Source organism: Mastacembelus armatus, chromosome 10 (genome assembly GCF_900324485.2).
Source record: "Mastacembelus armatus chromosome 10, fMasArm1.2, whole genome shotgun sequence".
NCBI classification, from domain to species: Eukaryota; Metazoa; Chordata; class Actinopteri; order Synbranchiformes; family Mastacembelidae; genus Mastacembelus; species Mastacembelus armatus.
The window spans coordinates 5,255,640-5,276,860 of NC_046642.1; the positions used below are offsets into that span (position 1 = coordinate 5,255,640).

General features: G+C 37.5%; 2 protein-coding genes across 6 annotated transcripts; one reads left to right on the forward strand and one right to left on the reverse strand.

Moving 5' to 3' along the window:
• Positions 1–2,455: 2,455 nt before the first annotated feature.
• neil3 (nei-like DNA glycosylase 3) lies at positions 2,456–9,540 on the forward strand. Of its 3 annotated transcripts, none has more exons than XM_026330544.1 (10): positions 2,456–2,662; positions 2,741–2,850; positions 3,501–3,635; positions 4,028–4,241; positions 5,160–5,234; positions 5,358–5,470; positions 7,013–7,176; positions 7,967–8,381; positions 8,693–8,882; positions 9,059–9,540. In XM_026330544.1, the coding sequence occupies exons 1-10, from the start codon at positions 2,558–2,560 to the stop codon at positions 9,239–9,241; spliced, it is 1,704 nt and encodes a 567-aa protein (XP_026186329.1). In that variant the 5' UTR covers positions 2,456–2,557; the 3' UTR covers positions 9,242–9,540. The 3 variants fall into 3 exon arrangements, with proteins under 3 accessions (XP_026186329.1, XP_026186327.1, XP_026186328.1); XM_026330542.1 differs by lacking the exon at positions 5,358–5,470 and adding an exon at positions 5,550–5,716; XM_026330543.1 differs by lacking the exon at positions 5,358–5,470 and adding an exon at positions 5,550–5,716 and having other exon boundaries at positions 8,693–8,873.
• On the reverse strand, positions 8,764–18,576 carry aga (aspartylglucosaminidase). Of its 3 annotated transcripts, XR_003297156.1 has the most exons (11): positions 18,351–18,576; positions 16,124–16,277; positions 14,889–15,001; positions 13,995–14,107; positions 12,396–12,504; positions 11,982–12,057; positions 11,649–11,756; positions 10,122–10,255; positions 9,666–9,712; positions 9,025–9,124; positions 8,764–8,905 (listed from the first exon to the last, which is right to left on the reverse strand). XR_003297156.1 is itself a non-coding variant. In XM_026330547.1 (10 exons), exons 1-10 carry the CDS (start codon positions 18,511–18,513, stop codon positions 9,104–9,106), a joined length of 1,038 nt encoding a protein of 345 aa, XP_026186332.1. In that variant the 5' UTR covers positions 18,514–18,576; the 3' UTR covers positions 8,877–9,103. The 3 variants fall into 3 exon arrangements, 2 of the variants coding, with proteins under 2 accessions (XP_026186332.1, XP_026186331.1); XM_026330547.1 differs by having other exon boundaries at positions 8,877–9,124; XM_026330546.1 differs by lacking the exons at positions 8,764–8,905; positions 9,025–9,124 and having other exon boundaries at positions 9,519–9,712.
• Between the last annotated feature and the right edge of the window lie 2,645 nt (positions 18,577–21,221).

Below are 21,221 nucleotides of genomic sequence, written 5' to 3' on the forward strand. Positions count from 1 at the left end.
ATCCCCAAACTTTATTTAACAATTAGGAGCCTTATTAGGAGAATTAGGAGAAGACTATTAGGACAATTAGGTTTTGAGTTTGCTTCCATTCAGTCTCACAATGATTCAGTGAAATTTGTGGATTGGAGTTCCTGTGCAAACTTGCCATACTTACTAACAGCCTCACATCAGTGCATGTAAAATGCCAACCAATTAATAACTTAAAGTACCAGCCAGAAAGTGACTTGCACTTGCGCCGTAAACACGGAGTCAATGAGCTACTGAACAGCCCCAAGCAAGTATTGTTATGGATGGAGTCTGCTATGCCTTAAACAGACTTTAAAAATACACAAAGCCATAGCTTTGGATAGTTCTTTGCAAAATATCATCGGTCTGTCCATGCATCCTGATACAAGCCACTGCATTGCCGTTTGATGTGGAATTTATAATCTACTGTAACATTGGCCAGCAGTAGAAGAGCACACTGAATGAATAAGTGATTTTGTGGAAGTACTTTAAACTTTCTTACATAAGCACACACTCAGCTGGAAACCTGATTAAAAGGAGATTGGTACTTACATGTATGAAGTGTAATTTACTCGTATATAGATTGTATATAGTGGATTTGAACTGGACAATTATTTTTTATATTTAACAATAATTTATTTTTAAAAAATGGTAATACTGACTGATTAAAGACACATGTGGGGAATAAGAGCATATCATACATCCATAGTGTAATCAGCAATCAATCAATAATCAGCAGTCAATATTAATTCACATACAGACAAAAATATGCACACCCCTCTGTTTGTAGATGCACAGGTAACTTATCCAAACCCTCATTCTGAATAAGCACTTTGCTTGAGTTTTCTGTGCCACACCTGAAATCATGATGCATTTATCTTTACATATCTTGACACTTTCCACCCCATTGCTCACTAATTTGCTGGTCATGCCTGAATGATTATCTAAATCTTAAAATACTGTAAACCCAGCTGCACCATTATGGTAACTAACATAGACAATCCTGCTGCTAATGCTTTTATTAAATCTTATTGTTACTTTTTGTCATATTAAGTATATTTTGCCAATCTGATCTGAAATGATGCAGCCTACTGCACTAAAAAGAACTATTCAAGCTAAACTGTAAGCATTTATGTTGGCCTTTAATGTTAAATATGTCTCATTCTGTGGAGGGAGCAGACGTCTGCAGATACACGGGGGGGACATTGTTGCTTTTCTTCTAAGATACTCTATGTCCTGTGGCAGGAGAGAGGACAGCAAGGGGGCACAATCCGATTTTTAGCAACTTGGATTGAATTACATTATAATTCCTTGGTTGAAACCAAGCTTTAAGTGCTTCACTTCCCTTAGAGCCAATGTGAGTGAGCAGCTTCAGATTGTAATACACATTACTGCTGAGTGCTGACTTTTTTGAAGGAGGGCATGGCTGTGCACTTGGCTGAAGAACATGGAGTCTATCTATTTTTATCTGGGCCCACAGAAGGGTTTCTGGATAGCAGAACTGCAGAGCAAACAAGTTGTTGCAATTATTCAAGCAAACCATGCAGAAAATCTTTTGACAATGATGGAAATTATATTTCCTTTGAAGGTTGTTTTGAAGAGATGGGACACCTTAAATGAACATAGTAGAGGTGTGGAATATAGTATGTCCAGGCCATGAGGCTAGCATGGGAGGAGTGTGGGAGACATGCTAAGGACATTTTTAGGAATTTGAATATGAAATGCAATATTAAATGTAATTCAAAATGTGACTGATAATTACACTACTCATTTCTTTACACAGCTTTCCACACTATGAATAATAGGCTATGTGACAATTTGTTTGGATTAGTTTCATTGTGGTTATTTGTATTATAAGTGTGAAAGCCTTCATTTATGTATATATGTATAGATGTAAGCGTATTAATCCTAAAAACATACAGGATTACAGACATGTCTGTGTGGGGAACAGATCTAAGAATAGTATTGTAGCGCCCTCAAGTGGATAATTACTAAAAGTGCTATCACCCAGAGATTTACTATAGATTGATCATTATACTTAGAATGTGTGATATAAAGGACTCTTTTAGATGGCTTGTAATGTTTGCAGTAGTATAATACTGAGGAGAACAAAAACAAAGAAAAAGTAAAAAATGTATTTGATTATCAAACTTATTAGCAATTCATTTTCTCTCTAAATAAGATATTATTACTTCATCATTTCAACTATAGAGTACTGTCTGTTTTCCGCAAAAGATACCTGAAAACTAATGACACCACTCTGTAACCATACCGGAGTCAAATTTTCAAGAGTTAGGTTATTTAATTTCCAAAACAAACCTATATAACCACGAGTGATATAATATTTTTTAATGTCGTAAAGATATATTAACAACCAAGATAAAAGCCTGAATCACCCTTTAATGTATTTCCGGTAACAAACCGTACCACGCAGGCGCAACATTAAATTTGTGGCGGGCAAACAAGAGGACGACAAATGTTTTAGCTGGTTATTTTGGGCCGTGGCTTCACCTTTTAACACGAAATAAGTTTTAAAAGTCTGAACTCGAAGATGGTTGAAGGTCCAGGCTGCACATTAAATGGAGAAAAAATCCGCTCTAAAGTCAAAAAAGGACAGAAATTGATAGAAACCCGAGGCAGTTTGATAACATCCACTGTAAGTTGCGTTAACGGGTTACGTTTTGTTGTCGTTGTTGTTGTTGTTGTATGCTAACCAGCTTGTGTCTTTTTACAGAAAAACAACTCAGAAGGAGTTTCCTTCCACAGTTTCTGTGGTTGTCAGTACACTGGTGTGGAGACTCTCGGGAAGGAGCTTTTCATGTACTTTGGTCCCAAAGCGTTTAGGTAACTAGCTTAATGTGGATTTTGTTTCCACTCACTACCTTTCATAAGTAAATTGTTACATGAGTTTTGAGCGAAATGTTGTTATGTCAAAGTCTCTCGAACAGTGTCAGTGTTGAGGTTAAAGGAAGTGTGGACACAGAAGCATATTATTGATAAATTGATTACTAGTGAAAATAATCTGCAGCTGCATTGATTTATTGTTTGGATTTTTCAAACAAAAATTGTGCAAAAAATACATTTCTTTTGTGTTTTACAGATTAAACAACTGAAAAACAGATCAAGGACAGTAAAAATGATGCAGTTAGTTCTTTAACAGGAATGTGGACAAACATTTTGCTCAATATGCTCTAATGTTGTTTGCTTTATGCTGTTTTACAATACTGTAGTACAATCATCTTTCTTAACCCTATTTGACAGTCCATCCTCATTCCCAGCATTTACAGGGACAGTGTGTAGCTGAATTGGTATGACCTGGCTGTAGATGAGCACACATTGCTGGAATCGGGTCTGAGACATTTTTTACAGACTGGAGTCTACAGCCAACAGGCCACCTTTCTGTCTTTTGTTGTCAAATCTTATATCGAGTGAGACATGCTATCTTTAAAGTAAATTTGTCTTTGCTTGTCTTCCTTTATGCTCACATCCTTTAGAGTCCACTTTGGTATGAATGGATCAATGCGGATAAATCCTGCTGAGAGAAAAGAGAGGATGGGTTTCATACCAGTGCTGGAAATACACCTGACTAACGACATTGTGTGCTTCTTTGACAGTACTGTGGAAATAAGGTAATGGGGACACCAGCCTAGCTGAGATAGATTGAGGTGACAGATGTTCACCTTGGGGTATGAGTCTCATTTAGTGTGTATGTCCTACATTAGACTGTATCTGAAGACTGTGGCAATTGCATGGAAAACAACTTTTTTGGCTGGACACTTGTCTTGTGCACTGACTGTAAGGACCTCATATGCTTCTCAGAAGCAGACAGACACTTACTTCTACTGCCTGAAAATTTCACCTATGCTGCCCCATCTCATAACAAACAACCCAAAACAGAAAATATGAAAGAAACTATTTTGATATCTGTAACCTCACAAATTCATCAATGACCCTATGTTGCACTAACAGTGGCTATATATTTTCTGAATTCTTGCAGTAATATAAGACTGTGTGCTTGCAGGTTGACGGAGGACTGTGAGCAAAGAGTGAGGGCAATGGAGAGTCTGGATGTTTGCTCGTCTAAGTTCAGCTTCTCTCGTTCTGGGGAGACAGTGAGGAGTCAAAGTAGCAGGATGCTCTGTGACGTTCTCCTAGACCAGGCCGTCATGCCGGGAGTTGGCAACATCATTAAAAACGAAGCCCTGTTTGACTCGGGCCTCCACCCAGCCGTGAAGGTATGGAAAAGATGATGGATTGTGTTCAGCAGAGGAACAAAAAAAAAAAAAAGAGGGTAAAAATTCATGACAACTCTCACAGAAAAAGTTGCATTATTGAGTGATGCATTGCAATGAGCAGGGTAAAATAGGGAACAGACAAACAAGTGCATTGCAGCACAGATATACCTTTCCCACAGTGCAGTTTGGAAATGGAAATGTTTTTCATATGTTTTATGAGTGCTATATATATATATGTGTGTGTGTGTGGTATATACTCTTAATGGCATTTTTTTTCCCTCTGATTAATATATTTATTTAAAAGAAAAACAAAGACATTTTCTAGTCTTGAACTGGAAATAACTTGCACTGTGAATGATTCAATGCCTCACATTGTCACTTTGCTCTCAGAGAGCAGTTTTATCAGGCAAATTGTTCTGATTTTTAGACTGACCTATCCACTACCAGTAAGAGACACTTACTGAATACTTTTATTACATACCTATTACCAGGGGCTCTGTTCTACTTCCCTTAGAAAGTATAGGATCGGATACAAGAATATAACACCATGGACCAAAATATTAATCTAAGACTTTTGGCCCCTTCTTCTTCTGGGATCACTGAATCTTTATGAGCTTCTCCTCTATCATCGAACCCCTAGGTGTCCTGAAAGTGCTACAAGTGTTTTTTGTTTTTTCTTACGCTCAGTTCGAGGCAGGTCCTGGCTGTCTTGGGAAAACCTTGTATGCAATTTTTCTTTGTTGCATCATTTTAAATCCAGTTTTCTCTCTTTTTTTTTTTTTATTGTTTATATTCTTGTATTATTGATTTGAAGACTGTGAAGCACTTTCTGTCTCTGTTTTGAAATGAAGGGCTATACAAATAAGATTTATTCACTGTCTGGCTGAAGTGTAACTAACTGTGCTGCTTCCATTGCAGGTTCAGCAGCTGACAGACGAGCAGATTCATCACTTGGTGAAGATGACACGTGATTTTAGCCTTCTGTTTTATAAGGTTAGATGTGTGTACATCACTAGAAACACTTTATGTTGATTTATTGTTGATCTTGAATATCTTGATGTGTACTATATGCTTATATGTATACACTTTTGGATGTATACCTAACACCTCATTCAGGCTGACTTGCAAAAATGGATTAAATTTAAACCCAGTGTTGCTGAGGAACAAGAGCAGAAGCCAAAGTGCCACTATTTAGAGAAGATTCATTTAACTCCATACATAATAGACAAGTAAGGACTGTTTTTTTTTTCTTCTTCTTCTCTTTACCCTCATCTTTTTATTGTCCTCTGCCCTGCTCATCTCGATTAGTGTCGCAAATCTGGCTCTGCTCTCTACAAACATTACAAAGTCTACAAGCGTTCCCAGTGTGGCCAGTGCTTTCACGTTATCACAGTCTGTCGTCTTGGAGACAATGGCAGGATGACTTACTTCTGCGAGCGCTGTCAGAAGGCAGATCCCACTGGTGTCGACATCAGGTAGCAGTCCGTATGGACCTTTGGCACTTTGACCGGAATGTTATTGTCTAGTTCTTGTAAGGATGGTCTCACTGAAGTTTGGTTTAGGTGTTCTTCAAAAGGACAGACGCCAATAATTTTTAAGGGTAAAATAACATTTTTAGAAAATTGTGCTGACATTAAAATTACAATTTTTATGAACAACATATGTTTAATTACATTTTATGAAATATAATACAATTTTTCCAATGATAAAATTTTAAATCATTTGCAACAGTACCATTTGTAGAAAAACGTAAAGTTAGGTGTCATTTTCCAAGAATCTTATCTTTCAGAAAGTTCCTAAAGCCTTTTTGATAATGCGTTCAAATTTAGAGAGGCCATCTTTGCAGGCAGATGGGCTTGGCAGGGAGTGGGAAGTGTTTTATGTGCGGGGGGGGGATTAATGCGCATATAAGGCCATGTTTGCCAGACAGGGCATAGGCTCAACACCTCCTGGCTTGTGTTTGAGCAAAGCTTTTCAAGGGGTTAGAGCCTAAAGCCTTTACAATGCATTACACAGCTGATATAGCAATCTGTGAGGAAAGTTTCCTGTAAGCTGCTGCTCCTTTCCTCCTCCATGACTGTTGGCATTGCAGATTTGCCTTCTTGTTAAACATAGTCTTGTCAGAGCGCTAACATGTATGCTTAGAGCAATTACATGATTGCCTTCTCGCATATACTCATCCTTTGCTTAAATTGCAAATGTTGGTCTAGTTTAAGTTTTGTCTTTGCCTGTATTTTCTATAATCGTTTTACAATGTTGAATAATTCATTCTTATTTCTCATTTTGCATTTACAGTTCTGTGACTGTTTGCCTGTAATATAAACAAGTAAATGCATATTTCCATGTAACTGTCTTGTAAATAGTACACAGCAAAATACTTCAGCTGCTAAAAAGTAAATTAAGAGTTATTTAAATATAATAGAAATGCACTTATCTAACATAACCAACACAGCTAAGCTAGACTAAATGAAACAATAGTTACAACATTTACTATGATAATAAAAATCCAACAGGTCTATAATTAATCAACTATTCTTTAATTTTAAAATGTTTAGTTTTCTTTGAAAAGGTTTCTGAAATGTGCAAGGAAATTTGTGGTCATTTTTGAGGCTTTTAGTTTGTATATCAAAAAATGCAGAAAAACATTTACAACAAGTAAGTTTTTACAAAAATGTATTAAACGTGTGTGTCTGTAAACAAAAAAAGGGAGCTGAGTTCAGTTCTTACAAGGATTAATGGAATCACCAGTTGTTTGTGTTTTCTTTACCCAGTAAGCTTCCAGTCAGAAACAGTCTGATTGGTTGGGGACACAGACAGAGAACCAGTGATAATGTGGCTAAGAAAGAGGAAGAGGACTGGACCTGTCAACTCTGCACACTCATCAACCAGCCAGCAGCAAAAGCCTGTGATGCCTGCCTCACTCCAAGACCTGAGGGTGAGTGAAATGCTCTTCCTTCACAGTCTCTAAATTTAATGGGCTGACAGAACGTCTTTGTTAGTAAGAGATAAAATCCTGTTCTGGTAAACAGTTGGGCATCAAAGCTTAAGTACCTCAGAGCAAGGCACCAAACATAAAGCTGTTGAAGTGATAGTGCAGTCGAGCAGACTGATTTTTCAATAGTTGTATGTTGCAAGTAATGAGCTTCTCTGTCAGTTGGCTATTTTCCTCTGACTATCTTGATACATTACAGCAGAAGTGTTTGAAAGAAACATCCTTGCTGTCATACCACCAGCTTCCCATAGTTCATTTGGTTTAAAGAGATTCCCAAGCATGGCTCAATAGCTGACTATCATAACATACTTATTTATCCAGGAATGTTTTTCAGTAATGCCCTGATTTGCATTTGTACAGTTATATATTTACATATTCTACTGGTGACCACTGTGTGGTCCCACTTAAACAGTTGGGGGTTAAGTGGATTGCTTATGGCCACATTAATGATAGTTGTCCAGAGATATTTATTCAGCACTTTCTGTTAATGACTTTGTCAGGCATCGTGACTCACTATTACTATATAACGGCATCATCAGTACAACAGATAGTGTGGGATTTTTTTTTTTTTTTTACACAACACAGCAGTCTGCAGTTTACTGGTAGATTTAATGGCTAACTGACCACTTACAGCTAACAGCAACTAACATTTTCCAGGAGCAGCCAGTGCATCACAATAGGCTGCAGCTGCTGAACATGAAGTTGTTATCTCACTCTGGCTCCATCTCCACAGTTCACAAAGACGACATTAGCACTGAAGCATCACCCTTCACTGCAGATTTGATTAAGTACCCCTGCATTTCATTCAAGAAGCCACAAGAGGAGCTCAAAGTCAACTGGAGGTCTGCATTTGGGACTTCCACCCTTGTTTTCTCTGACTTGAGCAAGAAGCCAAAGCATGTAAACTCCACACACTCCACAACCGGCAGTCATTTGAATTCCTTGGCGGCAGAGCGAGGTTTAAATAAGTACAGCATCTGCCAAGGGACAACAAGCCCCAATTACGCCTCTTGTGGCTGGCGGAAGCAAAGTGCTGCGCTCTCCAACAGGGAATCACTGGCCTCCTACAGTCACCCATCCAAGAAAATGAGAATTGATCACAGTCCCTTTCCCAGTAACAATGCTCAAAATGAAACCCCCAACTCAGGGTGAGTGAATCCCTTGCTTGGCTATTTATGAATAAGTTTATAATAAGAGAAGTTCTTGGCAACTTCAGGGTGATGACTGGAATAAAAAATCATCTGAGTGTGGAATTTTTAATGCAACGTTGTTAAAAAAGTACAGATTGATCAATAGCTGCAGTAGGATACCTACCAAACACAATTATTACCAGCACATATCATCACACATTGCTGCAAGAGGTTGTTTGCTCTCTAATAAGGGTTGATGTGACAGGTATTCCTGTGTTTTATTTTCATTCTGTTTCAAACTAATAAGACTGTTTCTTCCCTTCTGTCAGCACATGCAAAATAGGAACGACAAGCCGCAGCGCCTCCATTTCTTCCAGTCCCAGTGCCCCTCGTTGTGCATCCCATCGTCATCCAGCTGCACTCAGAGTGGTCCACAAGGAGGGGGAGAATAAGGGACGACAGTTCTATGCCTGCTCTCTTCCCAGAGAGACCAAGTGTAACTTCTTTGAGGTGAAAATGGAAAGTAACTCTTGTGTATGGCACTGTGTAGCATGAAAAATAGATAACTATAAATTATTTTTAAGTGTCTCCAGTTTTAGTGAACACACACACATTGTAATATGTTTTCATCAAATCTATATAACTGAAAAAAGAAACTTACTAATGTGGTGAAAACCTTATTTTCTCCATTGCAGTGGGCAGACCTGCACTTCCCTTCTTGTCACCATGGGAAACGCTGTTTAATGAGGACGGTTCTGAAACTAGGACCCAACAATGGTCGGAATTTCTACATCTGTAGCTTTCAAAAGGGTAAACAGTGTGACTTTTTTCAGTGGGCACAGAATGGACCAGGGGTATCCATCCTCCCTGGCTGTTAATGTGATCACTTCAAAATGAATCCCTAATGATATGTTTATATAAAACATGGACTTAGAAAGGGACATGGTAAATCATTATCTTTGTGAAATAAACAGTCCTGTCTTAAAATGTACATTTGACAGAGGGTATTAATCAAATGTATGATCTTCAGATCATGGCAAAACACTGATTTGTATAATGTTGTATCTAACGAAGTTCCTATTTCATTTGTAATATGACCTATCTTTGTTCATCTTTTTAATATGTATGTTTCAAAGTTATGAGAAAAGCAATACATCTAATAAAGAATCATTTTTAATTTCGTTTAATTTAAAATCTATCCAGATTTATCAGCATAAAAATATGGTTTAAAGAGTTACACACAGTCATTTAAATGCAGTCCACAGATTTCAGGACTGGAGTGTCAGACTTGGAGTCTCTCACCATGTACTGAAACTTGGAGAAACCAGGGGATTTGTTACAGGCTGCACCTGAGGAGATGAAAGAAAACAGACAACCAAACTTCTTACCCCTTTCTTATTAAGCCCTCATTTAGGATTTATATATAAAATGTGATTTTCATCTACATGTGCTACTATACATTTGGATTACCTTTTCTTATCAATTTGAGTTTCAAGATTAAGTCTGTGTTAGAAAACCTTATTATTCTTTATGTATTAGGTAACATTAACCTGCTTCATTGTTTCAAACGGATATGTTATTGATTTAAGCCCAATTCACACAGTCTGGGGTATTCTGGATAGTCTTTCAAGAACATCATGTGTTGTTTTGCAATCAGAATTATTTAGAAAAATTTAAATTCAATTTAAAAAAAAAAAAAAGGTGTAAGTGCATGTCCTTTGCTGGAAGCAGTCTGTATTTGTGAACTCAAACACTTACCATAATGGCCTGTTGTGTTAGCACAGATGATGGCTCCAAAGAATTCTGAGTGATGCCTCTTGATTCTGGAAATGGCCGTCTCGCAGGCTGCCGAGGGATCTGCCCCAGCCCTCATCAGTTCCACGGCCAAGTAACTGTTGGCAGGATTACATGGTAAACTAACAAGTGCTGTCAAGGCCACCAACCAGGATGATGATGGGGATGTGCTTGCAATTATAGAGTGACAGCAAATACGATGTCATGAAACACTGATTAAATGTGATTTAAAAAATAGAAACATTGCCAGTCTGCACACTGCATGATATGCAGGTGTTCACAAGTATACAAAATCAGCAAATGGGGATAAACTGCTGTAATGTACCATTTCTGTACTGAAAGTTACCTCTACAGGTGCTCAACAGGTGCTACTGACTCCATTAACCTGAGATCAGACTTATAAAACGATGAGTGTGGCAAATCCAATTTCCACAAAATTAAGTTCAGTAAAAGGTAAGGACTTTAAAGCAGAACATTTGTGGGAACCTTGTTCTTCTGTGCATACTTTTGTCAGGAGATTACATGTATACAAGATGGCAAACAACATGTATGGCATGGTTTTAAAACACCCACTCTGGGTAACAGTGAGCTACTACTCAGTCTTGTTACCACATTCAGCGATTGAAATGCCTAGACTGCTCAGACATTTGGGCATGGAGAATGAATGATAAACATACTTCAGTCCACTCATAGCAAAGGCTTGAAAAACAACCCCCAAGTGTTTAGGAAGTGAGTCAGAAAATAAGTGAAATGGTATACCCCCCCAGGTGTGGTTGTGTGTGACTTGAAATGTAAAGCTGAGTGAAACCTAAAACTATGTGTGGTCACCAAACTCTCCTAGATAAATAGAGCTTAAAAAAAACAAAACTTCTGGGACTTTCATATTCTCACAGGCTGAAAACAAACAGCAGCTTTAGTTAGTGCCTCTTCTGTGGAATGTAGAAATGACAGTTTTGGGCCAGTGTACTCACACCTCCCCTCTTTATAATACTATTGTTGCATTTGTGGCAAGAGATTCACACCAGAAATTGGCTGTTTAAAAATTACATGTCATTGATGTCAGTATTCTCTGAAACACTGTCAAAAAATACCATGTAACAGTCTTATTATTTAAAAAGACCCTGGTTAAGATGCATGTAGCAGAGTAGGAAACTATTTTTATAATTTACATTTAGAGGAGCATACTAAAATTGATATATTCTCTATATACCACGTTAAATTAAATGTTTTCGAAGTTTTAATAATTGTTAGGTATTGTTATTTGAAGTAAAACTTTAATTTTTACACTTTTCCCACTACTTAAGTGAAACAATCTCACCATCAGACATACTGTAAGAAAGGTTAAATATGTAGGTTCGCCACCTTTTCTTTTTAAATGTCCTATTTCATGGGTTTTTAAGACTATAATTGTCTTCCATGCAGTGGTGCACCCAGTGACACAACACAAATTTAATAAGACTTTTTGTTATAAAAGGATGACAGCTGAGGTACCTAGGAAGAAAGCGCATCATGACATCTCCATCTCCAGTAGCAGCAGCAGCACCAGCTGAGCTATCTGCATAGGCTCCAGCTCCAACAATAGGAGAGTCCCCAACACGGCTATAGGAGAGGAAAATTACAAGGTTTAGACCAGTGCGACATTATTTGCAAAAAAGGAGAAGAATCATCCTAAATCTGTTTTTAATTATTATCTTTCAGTCATAACAGAGATGCTGTTAAAAAGTCAGTGGACCTTTGTGCTTATTCTGTCAAACCTTTGTGAAGGCCAAAAATGAACTTCCTTTTTCAAAATTACCAATTTAAACCATAGCAGTCTCTACATACCCTGGAACTTTGTGCATTAGTCCATTGGTTGATGTACCAGCAGCCACATGCCCATCTTGACTGAAAGCAATCATCCCTGGCACAAAAACAAAGTCGTATTGAAATATAAGCCACCTCCAAGGTATCCTGGTCTGCAAAAATAATAATAATAAAAAACTAAACAAATCCATTTCAAGCCCTCATCTGAGCCTTCACTAATAAAGATTTGCAAGCATACCATCTGCAGGTGCTCTGATCAGGACATAAATCTAACTCAGATGACATTAAAAAGAGGAACGTAAAAAGGATTAATGCACAGGCAATTATTATAAACGCTCTCATCCTTGTCTAGCTTGAATGAAGTGCTTAAACAATAAATTATAAAATACCTCAGTAAGGCTGACTTCATATTTGGCATTAATTGTGTTGATCTACCTATGGTGTCATGGGAATGCCTATACATATGGCGTACTCTCTTCCTCCTTTGCAGTGTCACCCTGGGCTTGTAGGGTCCACAGGAGATGGAAGGATCTGGAAACACATTCTTTTGACAAAAAAGAAAACTTTATTACTGCTTGAATAATGCCATGTCCTGGGACTTAACCCTGATCGACAACCATGTGCTTTGATTGAACTATCAGATCTGCTGTCAGCAAATGGTTTGATACTTCTCACTGTTCCCAGTGGCCAAGTGACCGACCCAAAAAACATCTCGGTTTATACTCCTGCTGCTGCTGCTAAAACATGTCCTTCAGCAGTAAAATACCATGTTTTATTAAGGCACAGAACCGGCTGTACCTGTTCTGGAGAGAGTGGTGGCATAGAGCACAAGATATGAATAGCTGTCATGGTGTAGTACAGTTTAACAAAAGGTTTCCCTGTCTCTCTACCTCAAGGCATCTCCTCAGTGACTGAGTGGCAGCTTGACCTGCAAGAGGGTGTGAAAAGTTGACTGTGTCTTCAGCTCCTTTAACGTTTCAGGTAAGATAAATAAAAATGTCAGCATTTTGTGTTTAAGTCAACAGACAAAACCTGGAGCCATAAAACATTAACTCAAAGTTAAAACAAATGTCTTTTTTTATAGAATGTATCTGTATCAGCATTACTTTTCTACAAGGCTTTCAGTAAAACAAAGTTGGGCTCAACTGGTCTGTTTTATGAAAGTGCCTGTGTATTATTCATAAAGCAAAGTCTGTTATACTCCATTTCATGAAGGTGAAGGTAAAACCCTTGAAAACACTCTCTTCAGTTATAAATAATACAGATACAGTTGTTCTCCAGTGACCTCTGCAACAATATGAAAAAAACCCTGTCAAAGGAATAATCAAGGTAAGAGACGAATAGAGGTACCTTGTTGCAGATGTAAGCTGGTACATTTGTGAACTTATACTGTCAATATCTTTGTTTTTCTAAACATACATAAATTATACAGTTCACTCAGTGCTAAATTTATACAGTAGATGTATGGAGACCTGTTTACTCTACCCTAACCCCCCCCCCCCCCGGCTTTTGTTTTATATTATACATCAGCCTCGGCACCAACTCTATAGCAAATTGTAACAAATACATTGAACTTGTTAAAAATGATTAATTGGCACATATTGTTTGAAAACGTTTTGAGGAAAAGTTGATAGAAGTGATCAGCTATGGTTCTTTCCCAACTACTGCCAAGGCACTTTACTCTAGTTTTGTAATGCAATGCTCAATGACCATCAATACAGGACTGTCCTTTTAACTGGGCAGCCCCGGCTGTAAATGCTGTGAATTTGACCGATAGGACACTGCATACTCTCTCTGGAAAGATAATGGCTGACTTAAAGGGAAAAAGAAATCTTACTCTGGAGATTTGAGACACTTTTGGGGAGGTGAACAAGAGAGTTTTAAAGAATCGTAACAACTCAGTGCTGTAGGGCACTGTCTTCTTATGAGCTAATTTGGTATGCTGTCAATTTCCTGCTTAATATCAATCTTTCAGAAGCTGCATGCCTGTAGCCAACACAAATGAGAAAAACAAATACACATCTGCACACACACCTTTCGATAATTAGGTTGGCAGTTGCCCTTCAACCACTGTGAGAAAGTATTCAAAGATCTGTTGGTAGTGAGGTCCTCTGCAATGAAGCCCATGTTTTCAGCAAACACAGAAGCTATTGAGAGAGAAGTGATACTTTCAGGTCAAGTTATACATTCTGGTCCACACAGATCTTGGGTTATGAGAAAACAAAGAGTCAAACAAAGGAGGGACTGATGCTGAATGCAATCTCTTTTCATTTGGCCTCATAGCTCGCTACCATTTTGAACAGCAGTGACTTCACCGTTCCATTCCTGTAAGAATGCTGGTTCACTTACAAAGAATAATGCCAAATGAATGGAAATAAATACTTTTTTTTTTTACATGAGCCTTGCATTTGATTTAGAAGGTCCTTATAATATAAAAATATTAGGTTTTCATATTGGTCTTTAAACTACTTTAGGAGAGTTGTGATTCCATACAAAACTAACAGAATGCTATTGTATGTGTTTCTTTTGTCAGTACTTCTCTGTTAGTCACTTTATTTATGTTCAGAACATTATACTGCAGCTCTGACCCATATATTCATCACTAACTGCTTGTGTTAGTGATTCTGATGTTAAAAATTTTTCAAGTGTTGCAAAGATGACTACATAAGTGCCTCAAAGGCTTTAACCTTAATGTGACAAGTGCTTTGTAAAGATTCCCATTCAAGTATCAAGATGTCTCTGTAAAATACGTATCATTCATTTTCCTTTAAATTGATTAATCTGGTTCAACACAACTGCATTTAAAAATAACAAGTAGAAGGCATTAGAACTCTGCTGGTCAGTGATTTGAGTTTGTATGTTGTTTAACTAAGTGACTGTATTTCCAACCTTAACCATGACTTTTTTAACTTTTAAGGATATTATTACCTGACTCCCCGACTAGCAGTGTGTGATCAGTACGCTCCATCACAGCTCTTGCAACTCCAATGGCATTCTTGATTCTTCTCAGGTCTGCAACTGCACCTACGTCCATTGTATCCCTGCTCAGAAAATACACCCAGAATAAACACTCCAGCTGGGTTAGTGGGCACAAGTAATCCATCAGATAGTTGCACATATGGATGTGGGTCTCCACTCCTATAACTCTGTTTATGATTTTCTTAAGTAATTCAGTAGCAATGGAAAGTAAGCACTGACTCATGCAATATACAAGTCGTTTAGGTAAACTTAAAATATTTGTATCTCTTGAATGTTGTGGTTGATATTAGCTAATTAGAACAATGATTCAAATTCAGTCAAGTCCTCCTTAGGCTAACACTGCGGTGTCCAGTGTCTGATATGTATCATTTTGCTAATTATGCAGAGAAAAGAAAGACAGAGTGAAATTAATTCTTATCTGTAATCTGGTTTTTGAGGCTGTAGATTGTGGTGGTGGTGTTACAGACTGTACTATATTCAGAGGTGTTTTAATATTTATACACCACAGCAAACTAATACCGCAAGTATAGTGACTGAGCTGAGTCAACTCTTCTCTGACAGCAGATCAAAAATTGAAGCTAGTTCTGTGAAGTTCATACAAATGCATTATTTGCAGTGCTGTTCTATTGGATTGCATGAAATTTTACAGTTGTTTTGATTCTTGTTCTTGGGCAATGTGTGCAATATGGCTGCTGGTTGTTGCGACTGCATTTTTTTATGCAGCTATATTGGATAGTATGTGGGAAATTATCCTCTAGCAAAAATGTATTCATGATTGTCTAACCAAAAAAAAAAAAATCTGTTTTCCTGTAAAGTGGAAGATGGTATATCCAGGGAGTAATAACAAGGAGCTTGCTCCTGGTCTTTTCTCTTTCATCATAAGCTGGCATTTGCCTTCCATATTCTTTCTTCCATATTCAATTTCTAAGTGTGTAAATGTTTGCATTTGTGGAGCTAATAGCACGCAAGCTTTCAGGTTCTTATGAGGCTGTTATTAGTGCATTATTAAAAAATAAGGTGCGCTGGAAAGGTCAGCCAGTTTAAGCCTGTAAATGTACAAGATGAAAAAACATCACCACCACAAACTGTAAGAAGAGTATGTTGTCAGATGTCTGATTAGAGTGGTATTATTACTACATAATTTCTTAATTTAATTTTTCGAACATGTAACGTCCATGGTTTACCCATTCATGATCATAGCATCCAGCGTGGTCTCTCCAGACTCATCTGGGCTCCCTCCATAGCCTACACTACCATCACACTGCTCAATTTCACAGCGGGCACAGCCCTTTTCCACAGCATCCAACACTGAGCCACCAGACTGTAGGACACTCCATGCTACAGTATGAAACAGAACACAGTCAATAATCCACTCACAGTACAATATACTGTACTACAAAAGAAATACTGTGTCTAATCATGAGCATGTTTCCAAAACTACCAAATATGTTGGCAGTTTAACTGTATTTGTAGGAGTGGAAATGTAGGGTCACTCTGAAGAAATGTTGAAGAAAGAAATATACTTTACTGAGACAATATTTTAACAACTTACTTCATACCATTTTACAGCTCACGTCAAATTATCTGATACCAAAACTTGAGAAACTATATTTTGTAAAATGTAATAACTCAGTTTGAATTTGACTAATTTGACTCATCTTTTTATATTATACAAACACTGAAAAACGAGAATATCCAGGTTTACAGCTCTCTTGAAGATTGTGTAGTTTGAATGTAGTTAACTATGTAGGGTGAATAATAGAGGTAATTAAACCTATTTGCCAAGTCTTCACATCTAGCAGAGGTGTTAAAGGTTCAGATCAAACAAAAGATGACCAGTACAGTGGATTCCTATTAAGCACAGACCTAACAAGCATTTGGTCACTGATCCCCCAAGAGCCCATGGGGGATCAAAATACCAACTGTTAGCACTGTCACCAGCTTGCCACTAAATTCTCTAGACTGTGTTCAGCATCATACTACCACAGATTCTCTTCTTGTCAGCTCTGATTTATCCATCTATAAATTTTGTTTGTCTACCACCTTTGGTAAGTACTCTTGTCTCAGGATATAATTCTTTCTTTATAAATCAAACTGAACATCATACTCTTTTTCACTTAAAGAATTCTGCAGAATGGAAGATAAGATTATCCTGCTATTGTCAGCTACTTCTGTAAGCCCCCAAAGGAAAATGAAATCCACATTAATGGATCAATAGGAGCAGCTCACAGACACTTTTAAATATCTACCCACAGAACTGTTAGCTGGGTATATATTTCATTTTCATAGTTACCTTAGAGGAAAGAAAGTATGTACATTTGATAAATTAAAGGGTACCCCTCTATCAAATGGTGAGATTTTTAAGTTAAGTTTAATCACCTACAGGTTTGATCTGTTGCTTGAGATGTTTTGAGCACCATTTCTATTTTTTTTTTTTTCTCTTTAGGTTGAGCTGTGCACCTGGTGGAAATCCACTTGACAGATAAGTCACAAGCTATGCTGAAATATTTCTAGTTTCAATTTTAACATGTCCAATGTATCATCCTCCAAGGAAGCAGAGTGAGGGCAGAGCTGGCAGTTACGAAGCCTGGTGGGTTCTGCCTATTCCCTATCTAAGACTCTGATGGTCTTGCATACTTATACGGTTAAGCTGTAGTAGAGCCACTAGTATCTAGTAAAAGCAAACAAGTATGTAAAAAGTGTTTTATAATAGTATGAGAGGGAAAATGCTTGTTATGGAAAGTGCCAGTGCCTGCACTTCACTACACATACAATGCACATACATAGACACACTCCTCTACTCTGTCTTCTTTTGTTTTTATTTTATAGGGTTTTATTTCAAATAAACTTAGACCAAAATAAATATTACAACTAGCATTTATTTCATTCTCAACTAATGAGCCATTCATTTTCTTAATTGGTTGATTGATTGGTTTAAAAGATGTTTCTACACCTAATCCATCAACTTTTTTTTCAGATCTGAAATCAGATCAGATCGATGTGATTAAAGTTTAATCTGACATGAAGATGATATCCTACACTATCCTTCGGCCTGCCTTCCCCTCACTCCATCCTCACCTGAGATGGAGTCTTCCCGTTTCTGACAGACTGAACACACCTGATCCAGGTAAGCAGGATTGGGTAAGGCAGGGAAAGTCGGGAAAACAAGCAGAACAATGTCCCCCGGGGAAGGAGTGTGTTGGCCACAATTATCCTACAAGAAGTCATGAGACATAATTTGTTCCTCTTCCAAAGGTCATGTTTCACCATGTATTTCTTTCTTGCTAGACTGACTAGCTTCAAAACTTATGGAGAATTAGTTTCGCCGACGTCAAACTGTCACTATCGTATGACTTAAACTCTTGAATGAAACTTTTCCAAACCCGTGTAAAGACGTAATATAATGCTTACCTGCAGCCGTTGCGTTCTTGAATGGCCATGTATTAATAACGAGAGGTAACGATGCATGTCCGAGTGAACACAACAGTGTTAGGGCGGAAATCTGCACAAACATTATTTTTCTTTTTAAAACTCGGGAATCCAGCAGACTTCCAAACCCAGCAGGTTGTTGCATCCAGTTTGGAGATAAAAGCTTCACTTAGTCAAACGTTACATTTTAATTTCCTCGTTGTGTCACATGCAGAGTGGGCGGGTCAAAAGTCATTAAAGGGACAGTGCAAATATTGTGAGTACATGAGCATCCTGGCAGAAACTAGGACCTGTGGAAATTTAGGGGGGAAATACCTATGGTACACCGGTATAATACCTATGGAATTAATTCTGCATTATTTTGAAGGGAATCCATTATTTTATATAACATATGACATTGTAATTAAATAAAAAAAAGCTCATTAGCACTGAGTTATAGTTTACACTGATGTGAAAATGTACATTTTAAAGTCTTATGCAAGCCCCTGGACAGATTCCAGGTCAAGTTATTAGCAAAAACATTATTATATATCAGTGGCATTTTCATTAGTTCTTATTATTTTCATTAATCATTAAGACTCAATCAGTTTAAAGTATTCTGAGAAGCCAACATATGAAACTTTACTCTGTTTTCCTCTTATTTGTTTACCTAGATTATATAGCAAGTGAGCCATCACTAAATTACCGAGTTAAATTAATTTCAGCAGTGTTTTTCCTGCTATGACAAGTCATAATGTCCAAAGGTCTGTTGACTTTAGTGGGTAACACCTTTATAATATTTGCATAATTTTTGCTGACATTAACTTTTTTTCCTGTTGGAGTCACTTTACCTCTGGTGAGCATTTTCACTGTTCTTCCATTTAAGAACTTAATGAGCACTCTATACCTAAAATGTGTGGGTTGACTGGATAGCACTTAGTGGATGGGTAACATCCATTAATTCATACAGGTGTGGCCTTTATAACTAGGCAATTTTAACTAGATGCAGTCATTATTTGCAGCAGAATGCTCAGACTTGACCACTTCAGGGCAGAAGCAAAAACTGTCTGTGCTGTTAGCAGCTTGGGACTGCTGCTATTTTTCTCAAGGGATTCATTCACTGTGGAGATGCCAGAAAACCAAGGTATGCATTTGCTGCTTGCACTTTTAGTAGATGTCTTAGCTTGAGACAGTCTGTTTATGCTCGTAAATGTCAGCAAGCTGACTAACCTGCCCACGTTGCTGGCTTTCTCTCAACCCACTTTTAGCTTTTCTGTTGTGTTTGTTGGCGGTATGGGTTTGGCGCATATTAATTTTGCTGTACTGTAGTTTTTATAATAGCCATAGTGCCTTGTCTGTCATATTGGTCCATCTACTTGCAGTGTTTTCGAAGGTAATGAGTGATTATGATCAGCAGCTGAGCTAATATCTTTGGTTTTGTTTGACATGTCCAGTTATTAATGTTAGAAGTGAAATATGAAGAATCATACTCAGTTAGAGGCATTTTTAGTCCCTATGTTGTTGTTTTGCAGTCTTCACATTGCACTCCAAGTACAGCACTGTATATTCTACACAGCCTAAGAATCCATTTAAATATCTGTGTCGCTTTATTTCTCTGTAATTTTGAATTCATAGAAAACATGGTTATTGTTACATACACTGGTATTACATGTCAGATTGGTTTACAATTCCTAATTGTATATAAATAGCTAATTGTTACTTTGGAGTTTCCAAGAAGGTCAGTGCATCTTGCTTGCATTTGAGAACAAGGTGCATTGCTTTCAAAATGGAAAATGGGCAAGAATTTGATAACATATGAAAATACAGTAATAGAAGTTAATTAGATAAAAAAAAAAACTCACAAGAGCACATAAAATATTAATGATTATTTGTCAAGAATAAACTTCTTCTCAACTTTTATCATTGCTCTGCAAGCACTGAAGTTACTCCCTTCTGTCCCATTTTAGATTATACCTCAGACAGATATAAATCATCTTCTGAATTACTAGCATGAAAAATGTCTTTTCTGAAAGAGGTATATGGCTAAAGGTTTTGCTTCCTATAAAACAATACAATGCAGGAAGTAGAACTTGTCTCCTTTGAATGAGATAAACTGTAGCCCAAATGTATCATGATTGATTACTTTATTTGTCTCTATGCTATAAATAAGAAGCATACAATCAATGCAGAATCTCAGAAACGGTGTAACAGAGTCAGAGTTTTTACTTTCTGTGGCAGCAGCTTAGTTTTAGTCTTGTGCAAACAGTGCAGCCCACCCCTATTTTCCCTGATGGATTTTGTTTCTGAAAATAAATTGCATGACTGTCTAAGCATAGTTCATTTATACCTGCTGCTCAATGGAGAGATTATTAACCTATCAAAGAAGGAACACATGATGAATGTAAACCTTTAGATTTAATGGTTTGGATTTTGATTATAAGTCACACATCAACCAAAAATTCCCTTGGAGAAGAGTTTTAGCATGAAGTCATTAGTTAAGTGTCATCTACAGTCCTTTAAAAATATAAATCACATTGTCCCATCAGTTCTTTCCTTGTCTCCTTCAGTTAACCCCCTAGTAGGAAGCAGTTGATTGTGACAGAGTGAAGAAAACAAGCTGTGGTGAAAAGTTCTGGCGTACTCTCCAAGTCATACCATATGGCACTGTCTTGACACTACATACCACATGCTGCTTATGGACTTTTTCTTTGAAATCCCTGGAATAACATATCCCAGCAGAGGAGGCAAAGTGTCCCTCAGAACACAAAGTTTGATAGAACTGGATCCTCTCATTTCATACAACAAGAACAAAGCACGGGCCAGGCGGGAAAACCAACAGTGTGGTCTAACCTTGAGATGTAGACACTAACAGTG

What these genes read in the sequence shown, in the direction of transcription:
- neil3 (XM_026330542.1), top strand. Translation starts at nt 2,558, where the DNA reads ATGGTTGAAGGTCCAGGCTGCACATTAAATGGAGAAAAAATCCGCTCT. An exon ending in GACAGTACTGTGGAAATAAG is followed by an intron (nt 3,636 to 4,027) that starts GTAATGGGGACA and finishes GTGTGCTTGCAG; the next exon opens with GTTGACGGAGGACTGTGAGC. An exon ending in CCTCACTCCAAGACCTGAGG is followed by an intron (nt 7,177 to 7,966) that starts GTGAGTGAAATG and finishes CCATCTCCACAG; the next exon opens with TTCACAAAGACGACATTAGC.
- aga (XM_026330546.1), bottom strand. Translation starts at nt 18,513, where the DNA reads ATGCAACAACCTGCTGGGTTTGGAAGTCTGCTGGATTCCCGAGTTTTA. An exon ending in GCATTCCCATGACACCATAG is followed by an intron (nt 12,058 to 12,395) that starts GTAGATCAACAC and finishes TTTTTGTGCCAG; the next exon opens with GGATGATTGCTTTCAGTCAA. An exon ending in CTAATGCACAAAGTTCCAGG is followed by an intron (nt 11,757 to 11,981) that starts GTATGTAGAGAC and finishes CCTCTCCTATAG; the next exon opens with CCGTGTTGGGGACTCTCCTA.